This window comes from Grampus griseus, assembly GCF_964374135.1.
Source record: "Grampus griseus genome assembly, chromosome: 1".
NCBI classification, from domain to species: Eukaryota; Metazoa; Chordata; class Mammalia; order Artiodactyla; family Delphinidae; genus Grampus; species Grampus griseus.
Genome location: NC_139017.1, coordinates 100,413,695 through 100,437,688, shown reverse-complemented (window position 1 = coordinate 100,437,688; position 23,994 = coordinate 100,413,695). Strand labels below are relative to the sequence as shown.

The 23,994-nt window shown below is 38.1% G+C and overlaps 1 protein-coding gene across 2 annotated transcripts in view; it reads left to right on the top strand.

Annotated features, from left to right (window-relative positions):
- ABCD3 (ATP binding cassette subfamily D member 3) overlaps window positions 1-12,396 on the top strand; it is an 82,430-nt gene extending 70,034 nt beyond the window's left edge. For both annotated transcript variants that reach the window (XM_082676455.1, XM_082676456.1), the window contains exons 21-23: window positions 5,648-5,752; window positions 8,711-8,767; window positions 10,883-12,396. In XM_082676455.1, coding sequence (XP_082532581.1) covers window positions 5,648-5,752; window positions 8,711-8,767; window positions 10,883-10,960 — 240 coding nt within the window. In that variant the 3' untranslated portion in view covers window positions 10,961-12,396. The remainder of the gene's footprint in view (window positions 1-5,647; window positions 5,753-8,710; window positions 8,768-10,882) is intronic.
- Window positions 12,397-23,994: the final 11,598 nt, after the last annotated feature.

Below are 23,994 nucleotides of genomic sequence, written 5' to 3'. Positions count from 1 at the left end.
CGGATTCTTAACCACTGCGCCACCAGGGAAGTCGCAAGGGGGATAACTTTTAGGGAGTCATTTTCTAACTAGACATACCATAATTTGAGCAGATCCAGAGGAATTTTTTGGTGAGGGAGTGTTATAACCTTGTGGAAATTAGAGAAAACTGTAGCCAAGGAAAGAGAGCAGCAGAATGGCCTTATTTCAGAATTGCTTACTGTTTATCTTCAGGTTATATTCTACCTTTTGGTTACCTCCTATTCCATGATTGTTTTGCATGTTGTTTTTCTCCAGGTCATACCCATTATATGAACTTAATATCAACTTAATATTGTGATTTATCTGGCTAGTGGGATTAATCTAGAGTGCTGAATGAATCATAAACGAAAGAGGAGATATCAGCCATACTCAAAGTGGAAATTGGGCTGAAGGCATGAAAATTTAAAGTGATTGAGCATTTCTGGAATCAGTTTAGAAGGTGCCTATAGAAATAACTGCAATTCAAGAAAACTAATTTACATTCCTATACTATGACTTCAAAGAAAATGGAAGGATAAGGCAAGATTCACAAGTGGACACAATGGAGACTCAGAAAGAAAAATAAATCTGCTTAAACTAAGGAATTCTATATGTTTGGTATAAATGTTACACAGAGGGTAGTTTTTATTAGAAGATACAAAATTTAAGGGTATGCCTAGAGGTGTGAGAGGTTATTTTGGAAGGATAGGGAGTGGGGGAAGGAACCCTATAAAGCTAGATGAACCATGATAGAGCTGGGAAATGGGGAGAGCTCACCTGTAACACGGTTGCATGGCCAAGCCCTTGACAGGGTGTGTTCTGTGTAGGCCAATATTTGGAGAATTGAATGTGAAGTTTGAAAGAGAGCATATTGTTTTGCTACTTTAGAAGGGTTTGGAGGAAGATAGAAAAGGCTAATGCAATAAATATTAACATGGCTGAAGTTGGGTGGAGAATGTATGTGTATTCATTTTATTGTTCTTTCATTTTTTTGGTAGGATTAAAATTTTCAAAGTAAAAAGTTGATGGGAAGAGAAGACATAATTTTTATAAATTATAAAAACCTATAATTTATAAATTATAAAAATTATAGTTTTTAGGAAGAACAGACTTGAGAGGTTTAACAAAAACAGTGAATCTATGAGTGAAGGTTGGTATAAAACAGATGAACCAAAGGAAGTCTTAGGTAAGGAGAATCAGGATTTGAATTTGAGGGAATGGAATAAAACTATTGAATAAAGGGAGATCTGGTGAACACATTTCTAAAAGTCCCTTGAAAAATATCAACATAAATATAGGGGGAAATATTCCATTATTTTAACAGCAAAAAAATTAATTATGGTATGCTTGCCACAGAGTTTAGGATTAGCTAAGAATCTATTCTGTGCAAGGCACTTAGCTAGGTGCCTGCCTTTATAATCTAGTTAGGAGAGCCAGATATGCTCCTTTAATTGTGATACCAGGCAGGCAGTCTTCAGTGATAGTTACAAAGAAAATGCAGTAGAATATTGATGAGGGAAAGATTGGTTTGGGATGGCAGGTCCCATTTAATTCTCTCAAGAGCCCCTGTGAAGTAAGGTACAGATGAGGGAAAGACTTGGAGAACTTAGCAGCTTACTGATACCAAACAGCTGCTGCATGGCAGAACTGAGATCCACGTGCAGGTGAGTCTGACCCCAGAACTCTTGCTCTTAACCAGTACATTACAGTATATGGCCTTCAATATGCAGATGAACTGTCTGACCAGTTCTCTTCTCTCACTGTACCTTGAAGTCTCAAGTGACATGTCTTTTTCCCCCATTGTACCCATTTGTGTCCAGCCATCAGCTAGTCCAACCCTGGTCCAAACATCAGCCAGGGTTGCTCCACCTAATATCATAAATTGGGCTGTCTTATTTCTCTGACCCATAGTTTTCTTTTCTACTCTTCTGTTCTTGCTCTTCCTCTTTAGTGATGGTTTCTTTATATTGAATTATGAAAAAGTATATATGATAGAAAAGTTGGAATGTTTATAAAAGTGTAAAGAAAGGCCCAAACCACCTTACCAGACATACCACTGTCATAAGATTTTTAGTGTTTTTTTTTAATTCATTTTTGTAATTAATTCTTTTTCTTTTACCTAATTGGCAGCTGTCCCCGTTCTTCAGACTCACTGAGGTCTCTCTAATATTGACCCATTCCTTCTCTATAATTGATCAGTTCCCTTCTGACTACCTTCTTTCCTGTCCAGCACAGACTTAACAATCCAGGGCCTAGAATATAGGAGGTACACAGGAGATATTTCTTAAAGGAATGAACAAATGATCCCTTCCCCTTAACTTCCTTTCCCACTTTCTGTTTTCTCATATTATTTAAACACCAATCCAAGAGCATTTGTTTGCCTTGGCATCTCTGTACATTGGCTTCTGAGCACCGCTGGAAAAAAATCAGAGAATAAGATGGATTGGTGGCACTGCACTTCCATGGTTTCCAGTCTTACAGGGATTCACAGCATGGCTTGGCAATCCTATTACTGATTTTTGTCCCTCTGTCTCATTTTTCATGATAATCATTTGAAAACTACCAGTCTCAGGCTTTCTACCCCATTACTTTCTCCACCACTCTCAGCAGAATAACTCCTCCTACTTCTTTTTTTTTTTTTTTTTTTTTTGGCGTTACGCGGGCCTCTCACTGTTGCGGCCTCTCCCGTTGCAGAGCACAGGCTCCAGACGCGCAGGCTTAGCGGCCACGGCTCACGGGCCTAGCCGCTCCGCGGCATGTGGGATCTTCCCGGACCGGGGCACGAACCCGTCTCCCCTGCATCGGCAGGTGGACTCTCAACCACTGCGCCACCAGGGAAGCCCCCTCCTACTTCTTAAAGAAAAAAGAGATGCTCTTATTTCAGTTACATGACTGCTAATTTTTATTGAGTGCTAAACAGGCGATAGGCAGTATGCCAAGCACTTTACACAGGTTATCTCATTTCATTCTCGCCATAGTCCTGTGAGATGAGAGCTGTGAGTGTCCCATTTCACAGAGGAAATAGAATGTAGAACAGTTAAGTGGCTTGCCAGGCAAAGATATCTAGGAAATGTTAAAGCTGGTGGGGGGTGGGAGTGGCCTGTCATGCTCAGTCAGCAGTGTGACTGCAGAGTTCATATACTCCAAAATCTCCTTGTATTGAGAAACCGGGTAGCTGACTGCATAGTGGGAGAGAGAAAAACACACGATGAGACAATTTCCATATAATGTGCTAAGTGTGGTGACGAAGGTATGCAAAGCATTGCATGGGAACACAGAGGAGGGGCATTTGTGGAATGCCTTCAAATAATCACTCCTCTTAATAACTTTGCACTGGGCTGTCCTGACCTCCCTGCTCCCACTGTTAGTGGAGGATATGTCATCCTTCCTCTTGAGAAAGGCTAAATGTCTCCATCTATGTTTTTGGACCCTCCCTCCTCCAACTTTATCACATCCCTCTCCTTCAGTTATGCACCCCCTCCGACACCCCCCCCATATTTAATCTCTTCTAGTCCTCTTATAGAAAGATATTTTCAGGTCTCTGTGATCTAAAAAGCAAACTCTGCCTTAACCAAAGGTCCCATGTAGCCTATACCTTTCATTCTCTGCACAACTGAACTTCTTGATGGGCTGTCCTTGCTGCTTCCCCTTCCTCACATCTCTCATAAATAAGATATAAACCCCAAGAAAGCTGTTTTTATGTTTTAGTCATTCATTTATCAAATATTTGAATGTTTCCTATACTATACAGGTGTTGGGTGTACAGTAGTGATTAAAACGGAGTCTCGGCTTTTGTGAATATTATAGCCTAAGGGGTAGACAAAGAGACAACATACAATTTACATATGTGAAGAGCTGCAGAGATGTTACAGAAGGGACCTACTTGGATTGGGGAAAGGGATCAGGGTAGGTTTGTCTGAGAAGGTGACATAAAGCAGAAATTTGAAAGATGCAAGGAGCAGAGTAAGGCGTTTGAGACACAAGGAAAGTGACGTGCTAAGCCTGTAAGACCTGTGACACATTGTGTCCTGGTAGTTGAGAGGAGAGGGTGGCTGGAATGTTGAAGTTAGAGAGTGAGTAGTAATAAGGTTGTGCGGGGCCTTGTAGACCATGGTAAAGAGTTTGAATTTTATTCTAAGTGAAATGGGAAGTTATTGAAGGGTTTTAAGCAGAAGAATGAAATTCTCTGTTACGTTTCTGGAAGATCCTCTCTGATTACATGGAGAATGGGTTAAACAGGTGCAAAAGAGGAAGCAGGAGGCTCTTTGTGGTCGTCCAGGCAGGAGAGGATTATGCTCTGGGCTAAGGACATGATTGTGAGCTGGGGGAAAGTGAATAGGGTCCACAGGACTGACTTGAATGGACTAAAAATGGGGGGGAGGGGAAGGGAGGAGGAGAAGGGAAAAGATCAAGGAGGACTCACAGCTTTCTAGCTTGAGCAGCTTGTTTGATAGCTTCATTTCTGAAATGTTCAAGATGGGGTGGGGGAAATGGATGAATGGATTTAAGGGAAAAATCTAGAAAATCCGTTGAATTTTAGATTTTTAAAGTCTACGAGTCCTGTAAGATATCCAAATAGAAAGATCAAATAGGAATTTTTATGTATTAGTTTGGAAATCAGAAGAGAAGTATGGGTGAGGGAGATATATCAAGAGTTTTCAAATGTAAATAATATTTGAAATCATGAGATTTGATGAGATCACTCAGAGAGAAACAACATAGGAAAAAGCGGAGAGGACCTAGGAATTAACCCTCAGGGACCCCAACATTTAATGGTCAAGTGAAAGAGAAAATGCTGGAAAAGAAACTGAGAAAACAGCATAAGAAATGGAAAGAAACTTAAAACCATGATTTCACTTTCTCAAGAAGGAGGGACTGGTCACCTGTATTGAATGTTGCAGAGAAGGTAAATTGGGCAAGGATAGAAAGTGTCCATGGTCATGCAACATGGAGATCACTGTTAGGAGCAGATGACAATTTGGAGTATCTGTTAGACAAAGGATCAGAATAAATAATTCCCAGAAAATAAGATACATATGGAAAATAAACAGCAAAATGTTCAGCATTACTGCTAATCAAAGAGATGTAAGCTATAATAACCTTGATGTTAATTTTCACTTATAAAATTAGCACAGCCTTTTAAAAATGAGCATGCCCAATACTGACCACAGGGATATATACAACAGGTGCACTCAAACATTGTTGGTGGGAATATTAATTGGCAACATAATATTGACATTACTTCAGCAACAAAATGTTTAAAAATAGTCAGTTTTTGCATGAGTCATCTATAGTCTGAATTCTAAGATTTCATCAAAAAGTATACCCTCTGACCTTTTTTAGAGAGCTTTCTTTAATACTAGTTTAAAACTCAACTTCATCTCCCATCAGTCTTAAAAGTTTTTGCTTTACTCTTAACAATATTTCCCATGTGTTACATTTTTCCCTTTGTTCAGGACGATAATAAAAACAATCAGGTTTCTTTATATTGTTTTTGCTTCTGAGAAGTAGATTTTTTGAGTTAGAATAATTTTCATCTTTGCTTTAGAAGACTGTAAATGAGTATTTCATTTAAAGTAAATCTACTTTCGCATATTAATTTTAGCTCTCTAAATGATTGTACAGAATATTTCTTTTTATGCTTCAGATGGCAAGATTATTTTATCATAAGCCCCAGTTTGCCATTTTGGATGAATGCACAAGTGCAGTTAGTGTGGATGTGGAAGACTACATTTACAGTCATTGTCGAAAGGTAAGTGTGATAAATTCTCAGTCCCCCCTTTCAGTTTACTCTGTGTCCAACCAAATATCTACCCAAAGAGAAGATTCCAGGTTATAAAGGGACAAAATTACTATCATAGGATGATATCTTGCTTTAATATTTTAAACTGATAATTAATAGATATGAGTAAAAAAAAATTATCAATGAATTCTGAATATAATTCTTTTTAGCCGTGTATTAGATATAAAATAAGTGTTTACATTTTTTTCCTTTTAACTCATTCTCTATACTCAGAGTTAGTAAACTGATATTTTCTTAATTTGTTCCATCAACTTTACCTAAATATCATTTGTTTTTTTATAAAGAAAATTCAAAAAATAAAAAAAAATTTAATTAAAAAAATTTGATAGTAATTATTTGGCAACTTTTAATTTATCCATTTTTTTCTCTGGCCTGGCCAGTATTTTACCAGGGCTTCTTTTAGTAGCCTTTTCTGAGGCTGTCTACATTGGTTCCATTCTTTAAGTAATTATCCAGTAATCTCAGTTTTTTTGTTTGTTTTTTTTCCTGTGAGGAATTGTCACCATCATCTATACTTGTGTTGGATTTTGAGAACAAGAGCAGTGTATCCTAACTGTTTTTTAGAGTTTCAGTGTAAGCAAATGAAGTACAGGGGTCTTTTAACATTTTGTAACTGCTCTTTGGGAGTTCACAATAAATATAAAAAGTCACGATGCATATATACAGGATCAATTCCTTCTGCTCAAAGTGTGGTTGGTCATAGCTCAGCAGCGGCAGCATCGCCTCGGAGCTTGTTAGAAATGCAGTCTCAAGCCCTACTACTAAATCAGAGCCTGCATTTTAACAAAACCCCCAGATGATTCAAATGCACATTAAAGTTTGAGAAGAATTGGCATAATGAAGAAGGAATAAATTTGCTACGTTCATCTTTTAGGAAGATTTTATAGCTACTGATTTTATTTCTTTAATGGTTTTCTGTTCTTAATCAGTTTTAGTCATTTATAATTTTTATCCATTTGTCCATACATATTTTCAGATTTATAGGCATTAGAGGTGTTTGTGGAATCTCTTACACATAAAACCACGTAGTCTCTACTTGATTAGTGATTTAGAGGCACTTTGCTGGTAATTTTGTCCATACAGTTTCCTCTTATATCTAGCTGTAGGCTGCAAGTCCCCACAAAGGATGCAATTCTCCTATGTGTAGATTCCACTTAAAAGAAAAAAATTCTTATGGAGCCCCCAGTTGATAAATTGTATTACTATAATGGCACTTGAATATGATAAGCATGAAATGAAGTATGAACTTAAACTTAAAACTCATTTACAAAAGCTACAAAACCAATATAAACTTATAAGTTAAGTACAGATAAAACTTTAAAACACAGTTTCAAAACTGCAGCGTTAGAGAGACCTATGATACTGTTTTGCTGAAACTAAACCACTGGTTTAGGTTTAATCTGAGGTCCAAAAATAATAGGAGGTCCAGATCTTACGTTTTGAATTTTGCTTACGTATTTTGACTTAAGTAATTCTATTATAAGAATGCCTTCATTCAGTTGAGATCTAATCCAGTTATTTTAGAGTTGTAAGAGAAATAATATCTGAAGTGAGCTTTCAAAAATCAGATATGTGTTGCACCATCGAAATATATGTTTTATTAATAACGGACCGTATACTTGTCATGCAGTTCCTAACCTGTTTGAAAACCTTTCCCACGGCAGCCAAACTTATGATACATTAAAAGTTTTAAAGGATACCACTTTAAGTCACCACATGGTGCCAACAGAAGTGTAAACACAAACTTGGGCACTTAAATCTCATGATAGAAGTGATAAGAAGAACATACTTACTCAAAATTCTTTTTAATTATCAAAATGAATATAAAAATTGGAACTCATGGTGGAGATTTCCTGGCTACCCTAGCATGTATCTCAGCCTCGAGAGATCCATTTTGAGAAACACTGATCTAGAGCAAGGTTTCTCAATCTCAGCGCTGTTGACATTGTGGGTTGGATGACTCTTAGTTGTGGGAGGCTGTCCTCTGTTTGTAGGATGTTTGGCGGCATTTCTGACCTCTACTCATTAGACTTCTGTAGCACTCTCAGTTGCAACAATCAAAAAGACCTTGCCAAATGTCCCCTATGGGACAAAATCCCCTGCCTCCCCTCCCTGGTTGAGAATCACTGATCCAGAGCAACTAGCTGTATCTCTTAGTGTTGTTTTGAAAATTTGAAGAACAATCTATAAATCCTAATTCACAGTCTGAAATCCAGTAAGCTTGTAAAACCAAAAGACTTTTCATTATTTTGTAGCAAGTTCACTGGGTAGCCAGACCTGGCCTGAGCTAACAGAAGACTTTAAGCTCTTATTTATCTCACTGAATGTTCATGTCCATATGTGTTGATGCAGAAACATTGATGTGTTTGATTTCTGAATTCTGCCTCAGAACCCTCTGGGGGTGGTAAATACTACTTTTACAAAGTCTGAATTCTAAGACATTCCAAAATAAGGGTTTCCAATAAAAGATTATGACCCTGTATTTGAAAAACAAATTTGCTGTAGGCAGTACTATATTGATTTAATTTTCCTGTTTTTGACTTTTTGCTACTTTTACCACCTTTATACTCTTTTCAGATATTTTTCACAATAAAATACAAAATGTGCTAGGATATATATTTCCTGCCCAAAACAAAATAATACACTTAAATTAAGCTAGTACCTATTAGTTTAGTTTTTTTTTTCTTTAAGATTCTGTTGATACTTGTTAGTTTTTATTATGCGGTCAATGGCCTGTACTTTGCATTACCTTAAACATTTGGCATCAGTTACAGTTCTTTCTCTTTGGCATTGATTTTTAACTATAGCTACTGAAGACAGTCATCTTAACAGCTTAAATTATATAGACTAGTTTAATTTGTGACTTTGTGTTCTTGATATAAACCTAAATCATTTTCCTTGTATTAGGTTGGCATTACCCTCTTCACTGTGTCACATAGAAAGTCTCTTTGGAAACACCATGAGGTTTGTATTTCTTATTGAATGGTATAGTGAGAGTTTATTTTCATATATGAATTCAGGTGATTATGGTTTTAGATTTCTTGGTGTATATTCCCTTATAAATATATAACTTAAGGGAAAAAGGTGATTCTAATTCATTTTTATAAAACAGGATTTTCATAAATATTATTGTAGTTATTAATTTTGAAAGCTACAATATATGTAAACAGTCCCTTGTTATATATGATAGATATTAGAGAACCAGTTAGTGGTTCTCCAGTTTTATAAATGACTGTTGTATAATAACTGACTAAAATGTGCATAATCTTATCACAACTATGGCCAAACAAACTTTTTCTTACCATTCTTTATTGACAGAAGGAGAAAGTTTTAAGAAGGATCAGGTAGCAAAAAGTTTAGAGACAGTTTTAGTAGAGATCAGGACTACAAGGAGGAAACTATATAATGTCAGCTATATTTGTCATCACACTGTAATAAACAGAATTCATTAGGTGGTCACTATAATTTACAAAGATATTACAGTGAGGTTTACATAGGTACAGGTGCTCCAGCAGTGCCATAGTGCCATTCTCAGTGTGGGAGTTCTCTTCAACTCTTAATGTAAAATAATCAAACCCTAAAAATAAACCCAGCTTAGTTCCTCTTCTCTTTTTTCTTTTCTTTTCTTTTCCCTTCCTTTCTTCCTCCCTCCCTCCCTCCCTCCCTCCCTTCCTTCCTTCCTTCCTTCCTTCCTTCCTCTCTCCCCCTCCTTCCTTCCTTCCATCCTTTCTTTCTTTCTCCCTTCCCTCTTCTCTTCTTTCCTTTTTTTCCTACCTAAATGATACAGAAAGGGTTGAGAAAAATTGGAACATGGTAAGGGTGTTTTGTCCCATAAAATACATACCTGATTGATTATCTTTTTAACCAGATACTGGGCTAAGTGTCATGAGGGATACAGAGTACTGTCCTTACACTCAAGAACCTTATGGTTTAGATGATAGTGTATAAATGGTTAAATGAAGAGCATGGGATTTGAAGTCAGAAAACCTGGGTTCAGGCATCACTGTTTCTGGCATTAATTGCTTCCTTCGTATAATAAAGTATTGATCCTTGCCTAACTGTCTCATAGATTACCGTGAGGATCAAAGAGGTAGCCTGTATGAAAGTTCTTAATAAACCGTAATGAAGTTCTGTATAGCTGTTGACTTTTAAAGATACTTTTATTATCTTAATGACATATTATAATTTGCCCATTTTCATGAATTGAATGAAAAACTAAATAACTAGAAATCAAAGCAGTTTAAAATATACCCAAGCCTTTGTGTTTTCTCAGAAGTTCATAAACATTACAGCCATAGGACAGTGAAAGGACTTGGGTTTCCCCTCTCCTCTTCTCCTGGAGGTGTATAGACAGTTATCAAAATAACCGTCAGGCCATTGATCATGTGCAGGAGGGGTAACACAAAGAACTGCAATGTTAAAGAGTCCAGAATAGCTTAAAAATAACAATATAGAAAATGGAAAAACAAAAGTCTTTTCTGTAAACAAAAAGCCACTAAATAAAACGGAAGGCTTTGTAACTGCTGTCCTAAGCATCTTCATAGGATGAAATATTTGAGCTCACTCTCTAGTTCTCATCCTCCTCTGCTTAGTCAAAGAACAAATGAACAAAAAGCCTTAAGTTAGAGGTTCTGAGCTGATCTGGGAAACCAGCTAAAGTAAGTATTTTAGAGGCTGTCCTATACGACAGGCTTGCACTTAGTGCACTTGCACCTCTGTAGATCAGATTGTTGGTTGTGGAGTGGTAGCATCTAATTTGTGGGATGCTTACAGATTTGGTTCCTTTAAAATAATAAGGAAAAAATAATAATAAGGAAGTCTGGTGTTTTAGTTCTCTTAATGGAAAGTACTGTATCCACTACAAGTAGTTGTATATTGTGGCTCCTTTTAAAGAGAGCGGACATCTTCTTTTAGTCTTTCCTTGGAAAATGGTATGCATTTCTGAGTATAAACTTTTGAAGATTTTAGTGGCTTAAAATAATTATTTTCAATCATTTTCTCGTATAATAAGCTCTACATAAATTCCTGATGAAAAGGAGATTCTCAGTTATTGATTTTTTTCCCCCTTCTTTCCCATAGTACTACCTGCATATGGATGGCAGAGGCAATTATGAATTCAAACAGATAACAGAAGATACAGTTGAGTTTGGCTCTTAGAATCCAGAGAACTGTATTGAACCAGCTTCAATGAAATAATTACACAATACAATTAGAAATACAAAGTACATTGTAAAATAAAGTTGAGCTTGTTTTTTTAAACAAAACAACAAATTAACTAGATATAAAATAATCACGAATAAGTTGTTGAAACATTTAATATTATATAGGATATTGCTAATTGTGTATATGTTGGTTTAATTATTAATATGTACTAAGAATGTCCTTATTCTTGTGGTTAAAAACCTGCCTAAATTAAATTGGGCTTAAATCAGTGTAACCTGATTCATCCTGGGATGTAAACCATTTGAAGTCAGCTACTTTGACTTTTATGGCTCTATCTTTTCCTTCAATGAAGAACCCTATTTAAAACTAGGGTCATCACTTGTCCTGTTCTAACAAGATAGTCTTGAGTTTCATTTTCTTGTGCCCCATGATAGTGGGAAACAAACAAATCATAGTGTATTATCAAAATGTACATCTTGGCATAATGGCCTTTATTACCCTGTGGCAGATATCTTTAGCTGCCACAGTTATACTCATTCCTTGCTTATGTCTTGGGGTACATTTGAATCCAGGAAAGCCATTTGGATTTTCTTTGGCTAAATAATAAGTGTGCCACTCGCAATCTTCATTATTGAGTTGTTTTGAGGGTTATTTGTGGTGATGCAACAAAAGTATATGTGCAGTCTTGCTTACAGGGGATGGTTACTGTGTTTCACACCTAATCTTCTCAGTGATGGGATATGAAAACACAAAGTCCTTACATGTCAAGCTCAAGGTCTTACAAGATTTTTAGAATTTTTAAAGAATTGGATGGATTTGTATATGTTAGGAGCCCATTCATTAGAAGTGTGGTGGTTACATGGCGTTAAACTCCAGATGAGCCATAGGAATGTACTACATGAAGTAAAGCACTGAGTATGCAATGTTATCACTGTCTTTGACTGTGATTTTATGTTTAAAAAATATGTTATAAAATTATGCACATGAATGAATTATGTTTCCTAAGGCACTGGTTTATCTCTGTGACTCTTTAATAACTTTTTTGTATTTGGGTCATTATGTTGAACTATATCCTAAGAGAAATCCATTTCATCTCACCAGACCACCATTAATGACTATGTGTATTATTTGCACAGGGAGAACTGAAATTGAGTATTATCAATAAGCTAGATATGAAATCAGTTTTATCAAACTGGGATTCAGAAAGGGGCTTTTTATATTCTTGTCTCTGCATAACTGGTTTGGGTCTTTATTTTGCAGAATTAACTATAAGAATCACTGACTACCAAAGTTAAAACTTGATGTACTGATTTCATAATACATAACATTCAATTTTTACCACTTCTCTTTAGCAAACTTGTATACTTACTTATTTTCTGTTCAGATTAAAAAAGAATCAGATATCCTATACAACCTTTGCTTGTTCTTTTTATTCTGGTATATAAATCCTAGGTAGTTCATACAGAGTTATACAGTCTTGACTTGAAAAATACAAAAATAAACATTCACAAAGCCCTTTTAGCATCCAGTATCTAATTTTTAAAAATTTTTGTCAAATGTGGTTTTAGTGGAATGAATTTCTTCTTTAGAAAAGCCAGGAAAAAACCTTCAGTGTACTTCACAAATGCTACCAAATAGACAGGAGACCTTAAAAGATAGTATCAGTCCTGGGAAACATTTTATGGCATAGGGGAAGTTTCAGATTTTCAGATTTCTAGGTTATCGTAAGCCTACTAATAGAAGTATTTTCCTAGCTGCCTCCTTATTTCTCTGTAATGAATTCTTTTTTTTTTTTTTTTTTTCTGTATGCGGGCCTCTCACTGTTGTGGCCTCTCCCGTTGCGGAGCACAGGCTCCGCATGCGCAGGCTCAGCGGCCATGGCTCATGGCCTAGCCTCTCCGCGGCATGTGGGATCTTCCCAGACCAGGGCACGAACCCGCATCCCGTACATCGGCAGGCGGACTCTCAACCACTGTGCCACCAGGGAAGCCCTGTAATGAATTCTTGCAATCAAAAAAATTTTTTTGTTTTTGTTTTCTTTATTTTTTCTTCCATTTTTAATTTAACAAATGTTAAAGTGCCTCACCATATGAGGTATAAAGAAAGATCCCTTTCCTGGAGAATCACAGTATACATTAACTTGTTGGTTCTAGGAAGGCTTGCAGTAAAGGAATCCAGTGTTTCCAGAACGTGATTGACCATGGAACATCTTTTCCCATATAATTCCTGTTAGTATCGTTCATAGACTGAACTGGGAAATGGTGGTTTAATCTGAAGAATAAACTGAAGATAAGGACTTTCATCCATGAGCAACACACTGCATATCAAGTGTATCATACCAAGCTTCTACTTTTTCTATGAGAAAATAGGGATGCAGACACCTAGGGTTGTATGCTATGCACTAATAGAATAAATGTATCTGGGGTTTGCCTCTATAAGGGAGGCAAAAGTTCTACCCTCTTTGGGTTTTTGACTGGGCCTAAGAATTAAATTGACGTAAGACAGATTAACAGGACAAAAACATACACATTTATTTAATATAAGTTTTATGTGACACGGGAGTCCTCGAAAGGAAATAAAGCCCCAAAGAAGTGGCAAAACCTGAGGCTACAAAGCTGAACAAACAAGCAATTGTGGAAAATAACTATGTGGAGAGGCTAAAAGAAGGTAAGAATTATTTTAATAAGTTTTGTATAGAATTCTCTCAGCCTCAACATCCTGTCCTTGATAACAGTGTTATTCTCCTTCGGGTATAGTGAGGACATATTCCATATGGGGGTTTTATCGCCTATTTTAAGGAAGAAAAAGGGGAGAGTCAGAGTGCCCTTCCTGCACCTGCTGTTTAAGTGCCTGTAGCTCAAACTAGTCCTTATGCCAAAGTGGCATATTTTGGGATGACAAATCCTACCACCCTTCACCTCTTCCCCCTCCACCCCTTAATGATTAGCATTTGGCTTAAAACTGTGGTGATATTATAGCATCTATCATTTCCTTATATAATTTTTTAACTTTTAAATTTGGTGTTTAAAACCATAGTTTGCCTAAAAGCAGAGTGAGTTTTCTCCTATCAGATGGGACTTTAGCATTGTTAGTTGTAGGAAGCTGTTTACATTTTTACCTCCATCAGTAATTTTTCTTTTGTGAAGAGTTGAAATGCTCTGACCTATAAATGTATGCATGCCACTTAAAAAAATCTAGTACCAGAAATTCATAAATAACAGTCCCTCCCACACCTTAAGGGCAATCTCTCTCTCTCTTTTTTTGTTTTAAATTGGAGTATAATCGCTTTACAATGCTGAGGTCGTTTCTGCTGTTCAGTGGGGCAACCATTTTTAACCTGTAACTGTTTTATGGTGGTTTTATTTTTTATTTATTTATTTATTTTTTTGCGGTACGTGGGCCTCTCACTGTTGTGGCCTCTCCCGTTGCTGAGCACAGGCTCTGGACGCGCAAGCTCAGCGGCCATGGCTCACGGGCCCAGCCGCTCCGTGGCATGTGGGATCTTCGCGGACCAGGGCACGAACCCGTGTCCCCTGCATCGGCAGGCGGACTCTCAGCCACTGCGCCACCAGGGAAGCCCTGGTGGTTTTATTTTTAAGCAGTGTATTATATAGCTACTTCTTACTTTTTCAGTTCTAGGCATCCCCTGCTGCCCATATTCCAGCCACAGCCAATATATTTATTGCAATATAATACATAAGCAGAAAGGCCCACAAATCTTACACTCATTGGATTTTTAGAAAGTGTTCATGTGCATTACCACCCCCCAGATCAAGAAATAGGACGTTGTCACGCCTCCGGGCCTCCTTCATGTCTTCTTCCAATCGTTAGCCCATAAAAGCCACTTTATCCTGACTTATAAATTAGGTTGCCTGTTTGTGAACTTCATATGTAATTGGATACCCTTTGTGTACTCCCTTCAGAGTACAGGTACTTTGCATCCTGAGGTAGGTTTATTTTTAGGTATTTTATTCTTTTTAATGCGATGGTAAATGGGAGTGTTTCCTTCATTTCTGTTTCTGATCTTTCATTGTTAATATATAGAAGTGCAACAGATTTCTGTGTATTCGTTTTGTATCATGCAACTTTATCATAATTCATTGATGAGCTCTAGTAGTTTTCTGGTGGCATCTTTAGGATTCTCTATGTATAGTATTATGTCATCTACAAACAGTGACAGTTTTACTTCTTTTTCAGTTTGTATTCCTTTTATTTATTTCTCTTCTCTGATTGTCATGGCTAGGACTTCCAAAACTATGTGGAATAAACGTGTCCTGTTCCTGATCTTGGAGGAAATGCTTTCAGCTTTTTACCATTGAGTATGCTGTTAGCTATGGGTTTGTCATAGATGGCCTTTATTATGTTGAGGTAGGTTCCCTCTATGCCCACTTTCTGGGGAGTTTTTATCATAAGTGGGTGTTGAATTTTGTCAAAAGCTTTTTCTGCATGTATTGAGATGATCATATGGTTTTTATTCTTCAATGTGTTAATGTGGTGTATCACACTGATTGATTTGCAGATATTGAAAAGTCCTTGTATCCCTGGGATAAATCCCACTTGATCATGGTATATGAACCTTTTAATGTATTGTTGGATTCAGTTTGCTGGTATTTTGTTGAGAATTTTTGTGTCTATGTTCATTAATGATGTTGGCTCTAATTTTCTTTTTTAGGCATATCTTTATCTGGTTTTGCTTTCAGGATGATGGGAGCCTCATTGGGAGTGTTCCTTCCTCTGCAATTTTTTGGAATAGTTTCAGAAGGGTAGGTGTTAACTTTCTCTAAATGTTAGATAGTGTTTGCCTGTGAAACTGTCTGGTCCTGTACTTTTGTTTGTTGGGAGTTTTTAAATCACAGTTTCAATTTCAGTACTTGTGATTGGCCTGTTCATATTTTCTGTTTCTTTATGGTTCAGTCTTGGAAGAATGTACCTTTCTAAGAATTTGTCCATTTCTTCTAGGTTATCCATTTTATTGGCATATAGTTGCTTGTACTAGTCTCTTAAGATCCTTTGTATTTCTGTGGTGTCAGTTGTAACTTCTCCTTTTTCATTTCTAATTTTAGTGGTTTGAACCCTCTCCCTTTTTTTCTTGATGTGTCTGGCTAAATGTTTATCAATTTTGTTTGTCTTTTCAAAGAACAGCTTTTAGTTTCATTTATCTTTTCTGTTGTTTTCTTCATCTCTAATTCATTTATTTCTGTTCTGATCTTTATGATTTCTTTCCTTCTACTAACTTTGGGTTTTGTTTGTTCTTCTTTCTCTAGTTGTTGCAGGTGTAAGGCTAGGTTGTTTGAGATTTTTCTTGTTTCCTGATATACGCTTGTATTGCTATATATTGAATACTTCCCTCTTAGAACTGCTTTTGCTGCGTCCCATAGGTTTTGGATCATCATATTTTCATTTTCACTTGTCTCTAGGTATTTTTTTGATTTCCTCTGATTTCTTCAGTGATCCATTGGTTATTTGGTAGCATATGGTTTGGCCTCCACATGTTTGTGTTCTTTACAGTTTTTTACTTGTAGTTGATTTCTCTTTTTTTTTAATTTATTATATTTTATTTTTGGCTGTGTTGAGTCTTTGTTGCTGCGCATGGGCTTTCTCTAGTTGTGGCCAGTGGGGGCTACTCTTCGTTGCGGTGTGCGTGCTTCTCATTGCGGTGGCTTCTCTTTGTTGTGGAGCACGGGCTCTAGGCACGCGGGCTTCAGTAGTTGTGGTGCACGGGCTTTGTTGCTCCATGGCATGTGGGATCTTCCTGCACGAGGACTTGAAGTTGATTTCTAATCTCATAGTGTTGTGGTTGGAAAAGATGCTTGATATGATTTCAGTTTTCTTAAATTTACCAAGGCTTGCTTTGTGGCCCAGCATGTGATCTATTTTGGAGAATGTTCCATGTGCACTTGAGAAGAAAGTGTATTCTGCTGCTTTCAGGTGGAATGCTCTGTAAATATCAATTAAGTCCATCTGGTCTGATGTGTCATTTAAGGCCTGTGTTCCCTTATTGATTTTCTGTCTGGACGGTCTGTCCATTGATGTAAGTGGGTTGTTAAAATCCCCCACTACTATTGTGTTTCTGTTGATTTCTCCTTTTATGGCTGTTAACATTTGCCTTATATATTAACGTGCTCCTTTGTTGGGTGCATACATATTTACAGTTGTTACATATTCTTGGATTGATCCCTTGATCATTATGTAGTGTCCTTCTTTGTCTCTTGTAACAGTCTTTAAAATCTATTTTGTCTGATACGAGTGTTGCTACTCCAGCTTTCTTTTTTTTTTTTTTTCCCCAGCTTTCTTTTGATTTCCAATTGCATGGAATACCTTTTTCCATCCCCTCACCTTCAGTCTGTATGTGTCCCTTGATCTGAAGTGGGTCCTTGTAGATAACATATATATGTTATATCCATTCAGCCAGTCTGTCTTTTGGTTGGAGTATTTAATCCATTTACATTTAAGGTAATTATTGATATGTATGTTCTTATTGTCATGTTGTTAATTGTTTTGAATTTGTTTTTGTAGGTCTTTTTTCTTCTCTTCCTCTTTTGTTCTCTTGTGTTTTGATGACCATTTTTAGTGTTGTGTTTGGGTTGCTTTTTTTTAAATTTAATTTTATTTTTTTGCTTTTTCTTTTTTGTGTGTATATGTATTGTAGAATTTTGGTTTGCAGTTACCATGAGGTTTTGATATAGCAGTCCATATATATATATACACACACACACACACACACACACACACACACACACACACGATTGTTTTAAGTTGCTGGTCTGTTAATTTCAAATGCATTTCCAATATCCTACATTTGTACTCTCCTCACGATTGCTGGTTTTGATATATTTGTGTGTGGATGATTCCTATCTTTACTATATGTTTACCTTTACTGGTGAGCTTTCCTATTCGTAATTTTCTTGTTTCTAGCTGTGGCCTTTTCTTTTCCACTTAGAGAAGTTCTTTTAGCATTGGTTGTAAAGCTGGTTTGGTGGTGCTGACTTATCTTTTGCTTGTCTGTAAAGCTTTTGATTTCTCTGTTGAATCTGAATGAGAGCCTTGCTGGGTAGAGTATTCTTGATTGTAGGTTTTTCTCTTTCATCACTTTATGTTGTGCCACTTCCTTCTGGCCTGCAGAGTTTCTGTTGAAAAACCAGCTGACAGCCCTATGGGGATTCCCTTGTATGTTATTTGTTGCTTTTCCCTTGTTGCTTTTAATATTTTCTCTGTGCCTTTAATTTTTATCGGTTTGATTACTATGTGTCTCAGCATGTTCCTCCTTGGGTTTATCCTGTATGGGACTCTGCACTTCCTGGACTTGGGTGACTGTTTCTTTGCCCATGTTAAGGAAGTTTTCAGCTATTATCTCAGGCCCTTTCAGATATTTTCTCAGGCCCTTTCTCTCTCTCTTCTCCTTCTGGGACCCCTATAATGTGAATGTCAGTGTGTTTAATGTCCCAGAAGTCTCTTAAACTGTCCTCAATTCTTTTTCCTTTATTCTGTTCCATGACAGTGAATTCCACCGTTCTGTCTTCCAGGTCACTTATCTGTTCTTCTGCCTCATTCTGCTATTGATTCCTTTTAGTGTATTTTTCATTTCAGTTATTGTATTTGTTCAACTCTGTTCTTTATAACATCTAGCTCTTTGTTAAACATTTCTTGTGTCTTCCTGGTCTGTACCTCCATTCTTTTTCTGAGATCTTGTGTCATCTTTACTATCATTACTCTGAATTCTTTTTTTGAGTAGATGGCCTGTCTCCACTTCACTTAGTTATTCTTCTGGGGTTTTATCTGATTCCTTCAGCATATTCCTCTGCCATCTCATTCTGCGTACCTTTCCGTGTTTGTGATCTCCGTTCCACAGGCTGCAGGGTTGTAGGTCCTCTTGCTTCTGGTGTCTTCCCCCTGGTGGGTGAGGCTGGTCTAGAGACTTGTGCAGGCTTCCTAGTGGGAGGACTGTTGCTTGCCCACTGGTGGGTGGAGCTGGGTCTTGACCCTCTGGTGGGCAGGGCTACGTCAAGCGTTGTGTTTAGAGGTGGCTGTGCGCTCAGGAAGACTTAAGGCAGCCTGTCTGCTGATGGGTGGGGCTGTGTTGCCACCCTGTTGGTTGTTTGGCCTGAGGTGTCACAACACTGGAGCCTACAGGCTGTTGGGTGGGGCCAGGTCTTGGTGTCAGAATGGCAGCCTCCAGGAGACCTTACGCCAATGAGTAATCCCCCAGTACCTCTGCCACCAGTGTCCTTGTCCCCACAGTGGGCCACAGCCACCCCCTGCCTCCCAAGAGACTCTCCAAGAGCAGCAGGTGGGTCTGGCCCAGCCTCCTATGAAGTCACTGCTTTTTCCCTGGGTCCCAGTGCACATGAGACCTTGTGTGCACCCTCCACAAGTGGAGTTTTTGTTTTCTCCAGTCCTGTGGAGTTCCTGCCATCAAGCCCCACTGACCTTCAAAGCCAAAAGCTCTGGGGGCTCCTCCTCCTGATGCCAGATCCCCAGGCTGGGGAGCCGGACATGGGGCTCAGAACTCTCACTCCTGTGGGAGAACCTCTGTGATACAATTACTTTCCAGTTTGGGGGTCACCCACCCAGCAGGTATGGGATTTGATTATATCACACATATGCCCTCCTACTGTCTTGCTGTGGCTTCTTCTCTGTCTTTGGACATAGAATATCTTTTTTTGGTAGGTTCCAGTCTTTTTTGTTGATGGTTGTTCAGCAGATAGTTGTGATTTCGGTGTTTTCATGAGAGTAGGTGAGCTCAAGTCCTTCGACTCTATCATCTTGTCCCAGAATCCAAAGTAGACGTTTAAGATAATGAACATTTCTAAAAATTAAAAAGGTCATTTCATGATGATAAAAGGTTGATCCACCAGTAGTGGGGGAAAAAAAACCCCACATAAATATTGGACACAATTAACCAACTTGACCTAATTAACATGTGTACCCAGCAACTGCAGAATTCACCCAACGTGATAGATCCCTCTATTTAAGACTTCTTGAATTTCTGTCAGTAATATTTTGTTGTTTTCTGTGTAGAGGTCTTGCACATCTTCATTGCTAGGCATTTGATGTTTGTTGATTCTAGTATAGTATATTTTATTTTCTACTTGTTAATTTTTGTAAATTGATCTTTATGACAGATTGTATTTTCCAAGGATGCTCCCACCCCACATGCTCTTTACAGTGTGGTATGAACATCCTCCAAAGAGAAGTGAGATTTATAATCCCATCCCTTGAACCTGTGAACTTCGTAACTTCTTGTGGTAAGTCAGGGGCTTGGGTGTTGATCAAGGAGAGACAAGATAAACTTTAAACACATAAACTTTATTTGGATGGCAGTTGGACAGGATTACATGAGAGAGGAAGTCCTTCAACACGTGAGAACTGACAGAACTTAAGAAAAAATTAGTTCCAGAGATGGTGGCGTGAGACCACCGCCTATAAGTGGAATAGGACAAGGGGACTCCCAGGGGCAACAGGGAAATCAGAGAGGGGCTCATGTGTCTAGGTGATGTCCCTCAGCAGCAGTTGCTCTGAAGGACAAGCAGTGGTTTGGGGTCTTACAGCTATAGGATTGTCTTATCTATGGTCAGCAGATGTTCAATACAATTTCATGGGGTATGTAAAGTAGGTAGGCTCTAATCGGCTAAAATTATGGTTTGGGACAATATTTAAAGCAGTCGATGTGTGAGGATTTGAGTTTGTCACAGGCGGGCTTTTAGCTAATGATCCTAGCCTGCTTTACAATGTTGTGTTAGTTTCTGCTGTACAGCAAAGCGAGTTAGTTATACATATCCATTAGAAATTTAAATTTTAAACATAAATTAATTGGCCAAACTATTTAGCCAAAGATATTTTGCCAAATGGCTTTGAATTTGGGATGCTTAAGGCAATACAAAACTCCAAGCTTTTTCAAACACATATTTATTTTTGGCATCATCCTATGTCCAAGACATTGTTTTGTGATCAAGCCTTCCGTCTTCCTGGAACACTGCTCACACTTTCTCCTCTCCCTTTCCTCCATCTGCCTGGTTATAACTGTGTCCTTCAGCTGAGGTTTTAGGTAGCCCTTCCAAGTTAGATGGCCCCACGTGAGTTCCCAAAGCACCCTATACTTCCCCTATCATAATGATTACGTTCTATTATCATTACTTGTTTGACATTTTACCCTGCAAATACATGAGCTCCACAAGAGCTGAGATTATACCTGTTGTATTTTATCAAATCCAAAATGCCTGGCACATAGTAGGTGCTTAATATTAGAATAAATGAATGAATTCAAATGCATAAGCATGGTTCTTGCCAGAAAAATTACCATCTAGAAAGGGGCCATAACAGGTAAAGATCTGTACAGTACTAAGGGTGGTAAGAAAGAATTGTGAGAATGCAGTAAGGAGGTAGGAAGAGTGCACTGGGAATATGGGAGAGGAAAGCTCCTGGGTGAGATCCAGGAATTATTATCCAGTCTTGAAGGATGGGTAGGTAGAAGCAGGGCACATGAATCGGTGAGATTGAGGCAGGAAAGCTTTTGGTCTTTAGAAAGCTGTGGATTAAAGCAGAGGTCCTCAGAGTATTGTCTTAGTGAAATGGGTAGTATTTACAGTATGATCATGGCTCTGCTTTTACGTTTGGCCTGGATTAATAACTTGCTAAAATTGAAGTTTAATAAATGGCAACTTCTTGTCAAGGCTGTGCAGTTCTATCCATTGGTGAGGTGTCTCTTCCCCTTCTCCACCTCACTTCCCCTACCCTGCCTTTGTGAAATCAGAAGAGTGGGCTAAATGATTGGGGAAAGCACAGAGCTTCAATGTGCATATAAATCACCTGGAAAATGCAGATTCTGGTTCAGTAGGTCGGGGGTGGGGTCCGAGAATTTCCATCTCTAACTACCTCTCAAGTGATGCTCAAACGCTGTCCCGAGACCACACTTTAAGTAGCAGGATCTGGAGTGGAGCTCTAGCTGTGGACTAAAGAGACCATCACAGGTGGAGTTGCAGCAACTTGGAGTAGGTTCTCTGGTTCAGTGATTCTGGCCACCACCCCCACCATGTTCCTTCATTCTTAATCATTTACAGGTGTTCTGGGTTTTATTTACTATTCCTTTGCTTTTGCAATCCAGTTCGTGAATTCTGGTTAAGTTGCGATCCTCCTCAGGAACTGAAGGTGGCACTGCAATCTTAGTCATTAAAGGACGCTTCCACCCTAAATGCCGTTATGCAGAGGAAAAGCATTTTCCTGCCCCTCTGAATGTTTCTTATTCTCTGGCCTGATACATGCTTAGAGAAGACAAGTTTCTTTGCAGATGGAGCATAGTTTTCCAGGGATTTTTGAAAATCAGGCTGGATTAAGATTATGTCAAAACCTTTTTTCTTAAAGCTTTTTTAGAACCCTGTTTTAAATGTTTATTAAATTTTATATATTCAAGATGAATTGCAATTTCTGTTACAAAATTCCTGGATTGTTTTGAAGTATTTTCATTTCTCCCAGAGAAAGTGTTGCCTTTCAGCTGTTAATTATTCATGCTCTGTCTAATGAATACATAATCATGGAATTTAGGCTAAAAGAGATTGAAGAGCTTTCAACCAATTAGCTCACTTGACAAAAGAGAAAACAGGCTCCCCAATTTTGCTGAAGTTCTCTTGAAAGAGTTTCGGTACGTTGCAACAGAAAAAATCCTAACAGACCCATATATGACAGACCTTCCAGTGCAGCTAAAGACAGAGGATCTTGTCTGTGCTTTATGTATTCTTAATTTGATTTTGGCTTCACAGCAAGCTGCTTTCTGACCTCTCCCAGGACTAGGAATGCCCCATTTGTGTCTAGAGCTACTTGTAGTCTCTCACTGCAGTAGATTATAGATTAAGCCAGTGGTTCTGAAACTTTACTGGGCATTAGAATCACTTGAAGGGCTTCTTGTTAAAATGCAGATTTCTAATTCAGTAAGTCTGAGGTCAGGGTTGTGAATTTGAATTTCTAACAAGCTCTCACGTGATGCTAATTCTTATTCCATCACCTGAGATGCAGGACCACACTTTGAGAACCATCAGATTAAGCTAACATTGGGGCTACATGTTTCTTCATTATGTTCATCAAGAAAGAGAGCATCCCAACATTCCCACAAAGAGCGCTGAGATTCACCCTTCCTAGACCAAGTTAGGGCATGTGATTACCCCTAAACCAGTTTCTGCAGTCATGAGGAAGGAATGTGCTGAATGGCAAAGCCAGAATCACCTCTGTCTGCAGTTGAAAAGCAGGGCTGTGGGAAAGAAGAACTAGAGTCCACTATAAGTGTGTGGTATGAATGAAAGTCACCTTGTAACCATCACAAAGCTTCTCAGGCAACCACCGAAGAAAAATAACACATGCTAAATACACGTGTCTTAGAACAGGTCAAAACTGCATTTGGTAATGAGTTTATTTACTATTTGATAGAATTGTTCCTTTGTTTGAGACAAGTCCTTAGGTTATTGGCTCTCAGCTGTAACTAAGGTAAAATGTCTTTGGATTTCACAAGTATTAGTCTCTTATATGTAAGTCAAACTTGGTTAATAATTTAAGATGGTAAAAATCTGTCTTCAAAGCATGAACGTTTAGTTTACTAACAGTTAGCTTTATGGGATACTTTTAAAGACCAGGATAAATAGTGAAGTATAATTTGGCCCACTGGAGGGCAGTAGTTTCTGGATACCAGCCAACAATTTAGAGTATGGTTTTCTGCTCCAGTGCTAATTACGATGTTGATTTGAGCAGCAGCTCTTTAGTCTCAGCGATAAGGGCGGGGGTGGAAACCTGAGTCGTGGTTAAAATGTGCAATATTGAAGCTTCCCGATCATTGCAGTGCAGCCTCGTTTGGATCTGTAATGAATTCCTTCCCTGTGAACAGCCAGACACCTCATTACTACCCAGACCTGCTTTCACTCTGCCAGTACTTTCTTTAGTGGGACCATTCAAGTTCCTTAGATTATGAGGCCATGGAATTGCATAATGCTGTACTTATTCCTAGCCGAGAATAGAGCAGCCTGATGGAACCACCCAGTCAGATACCC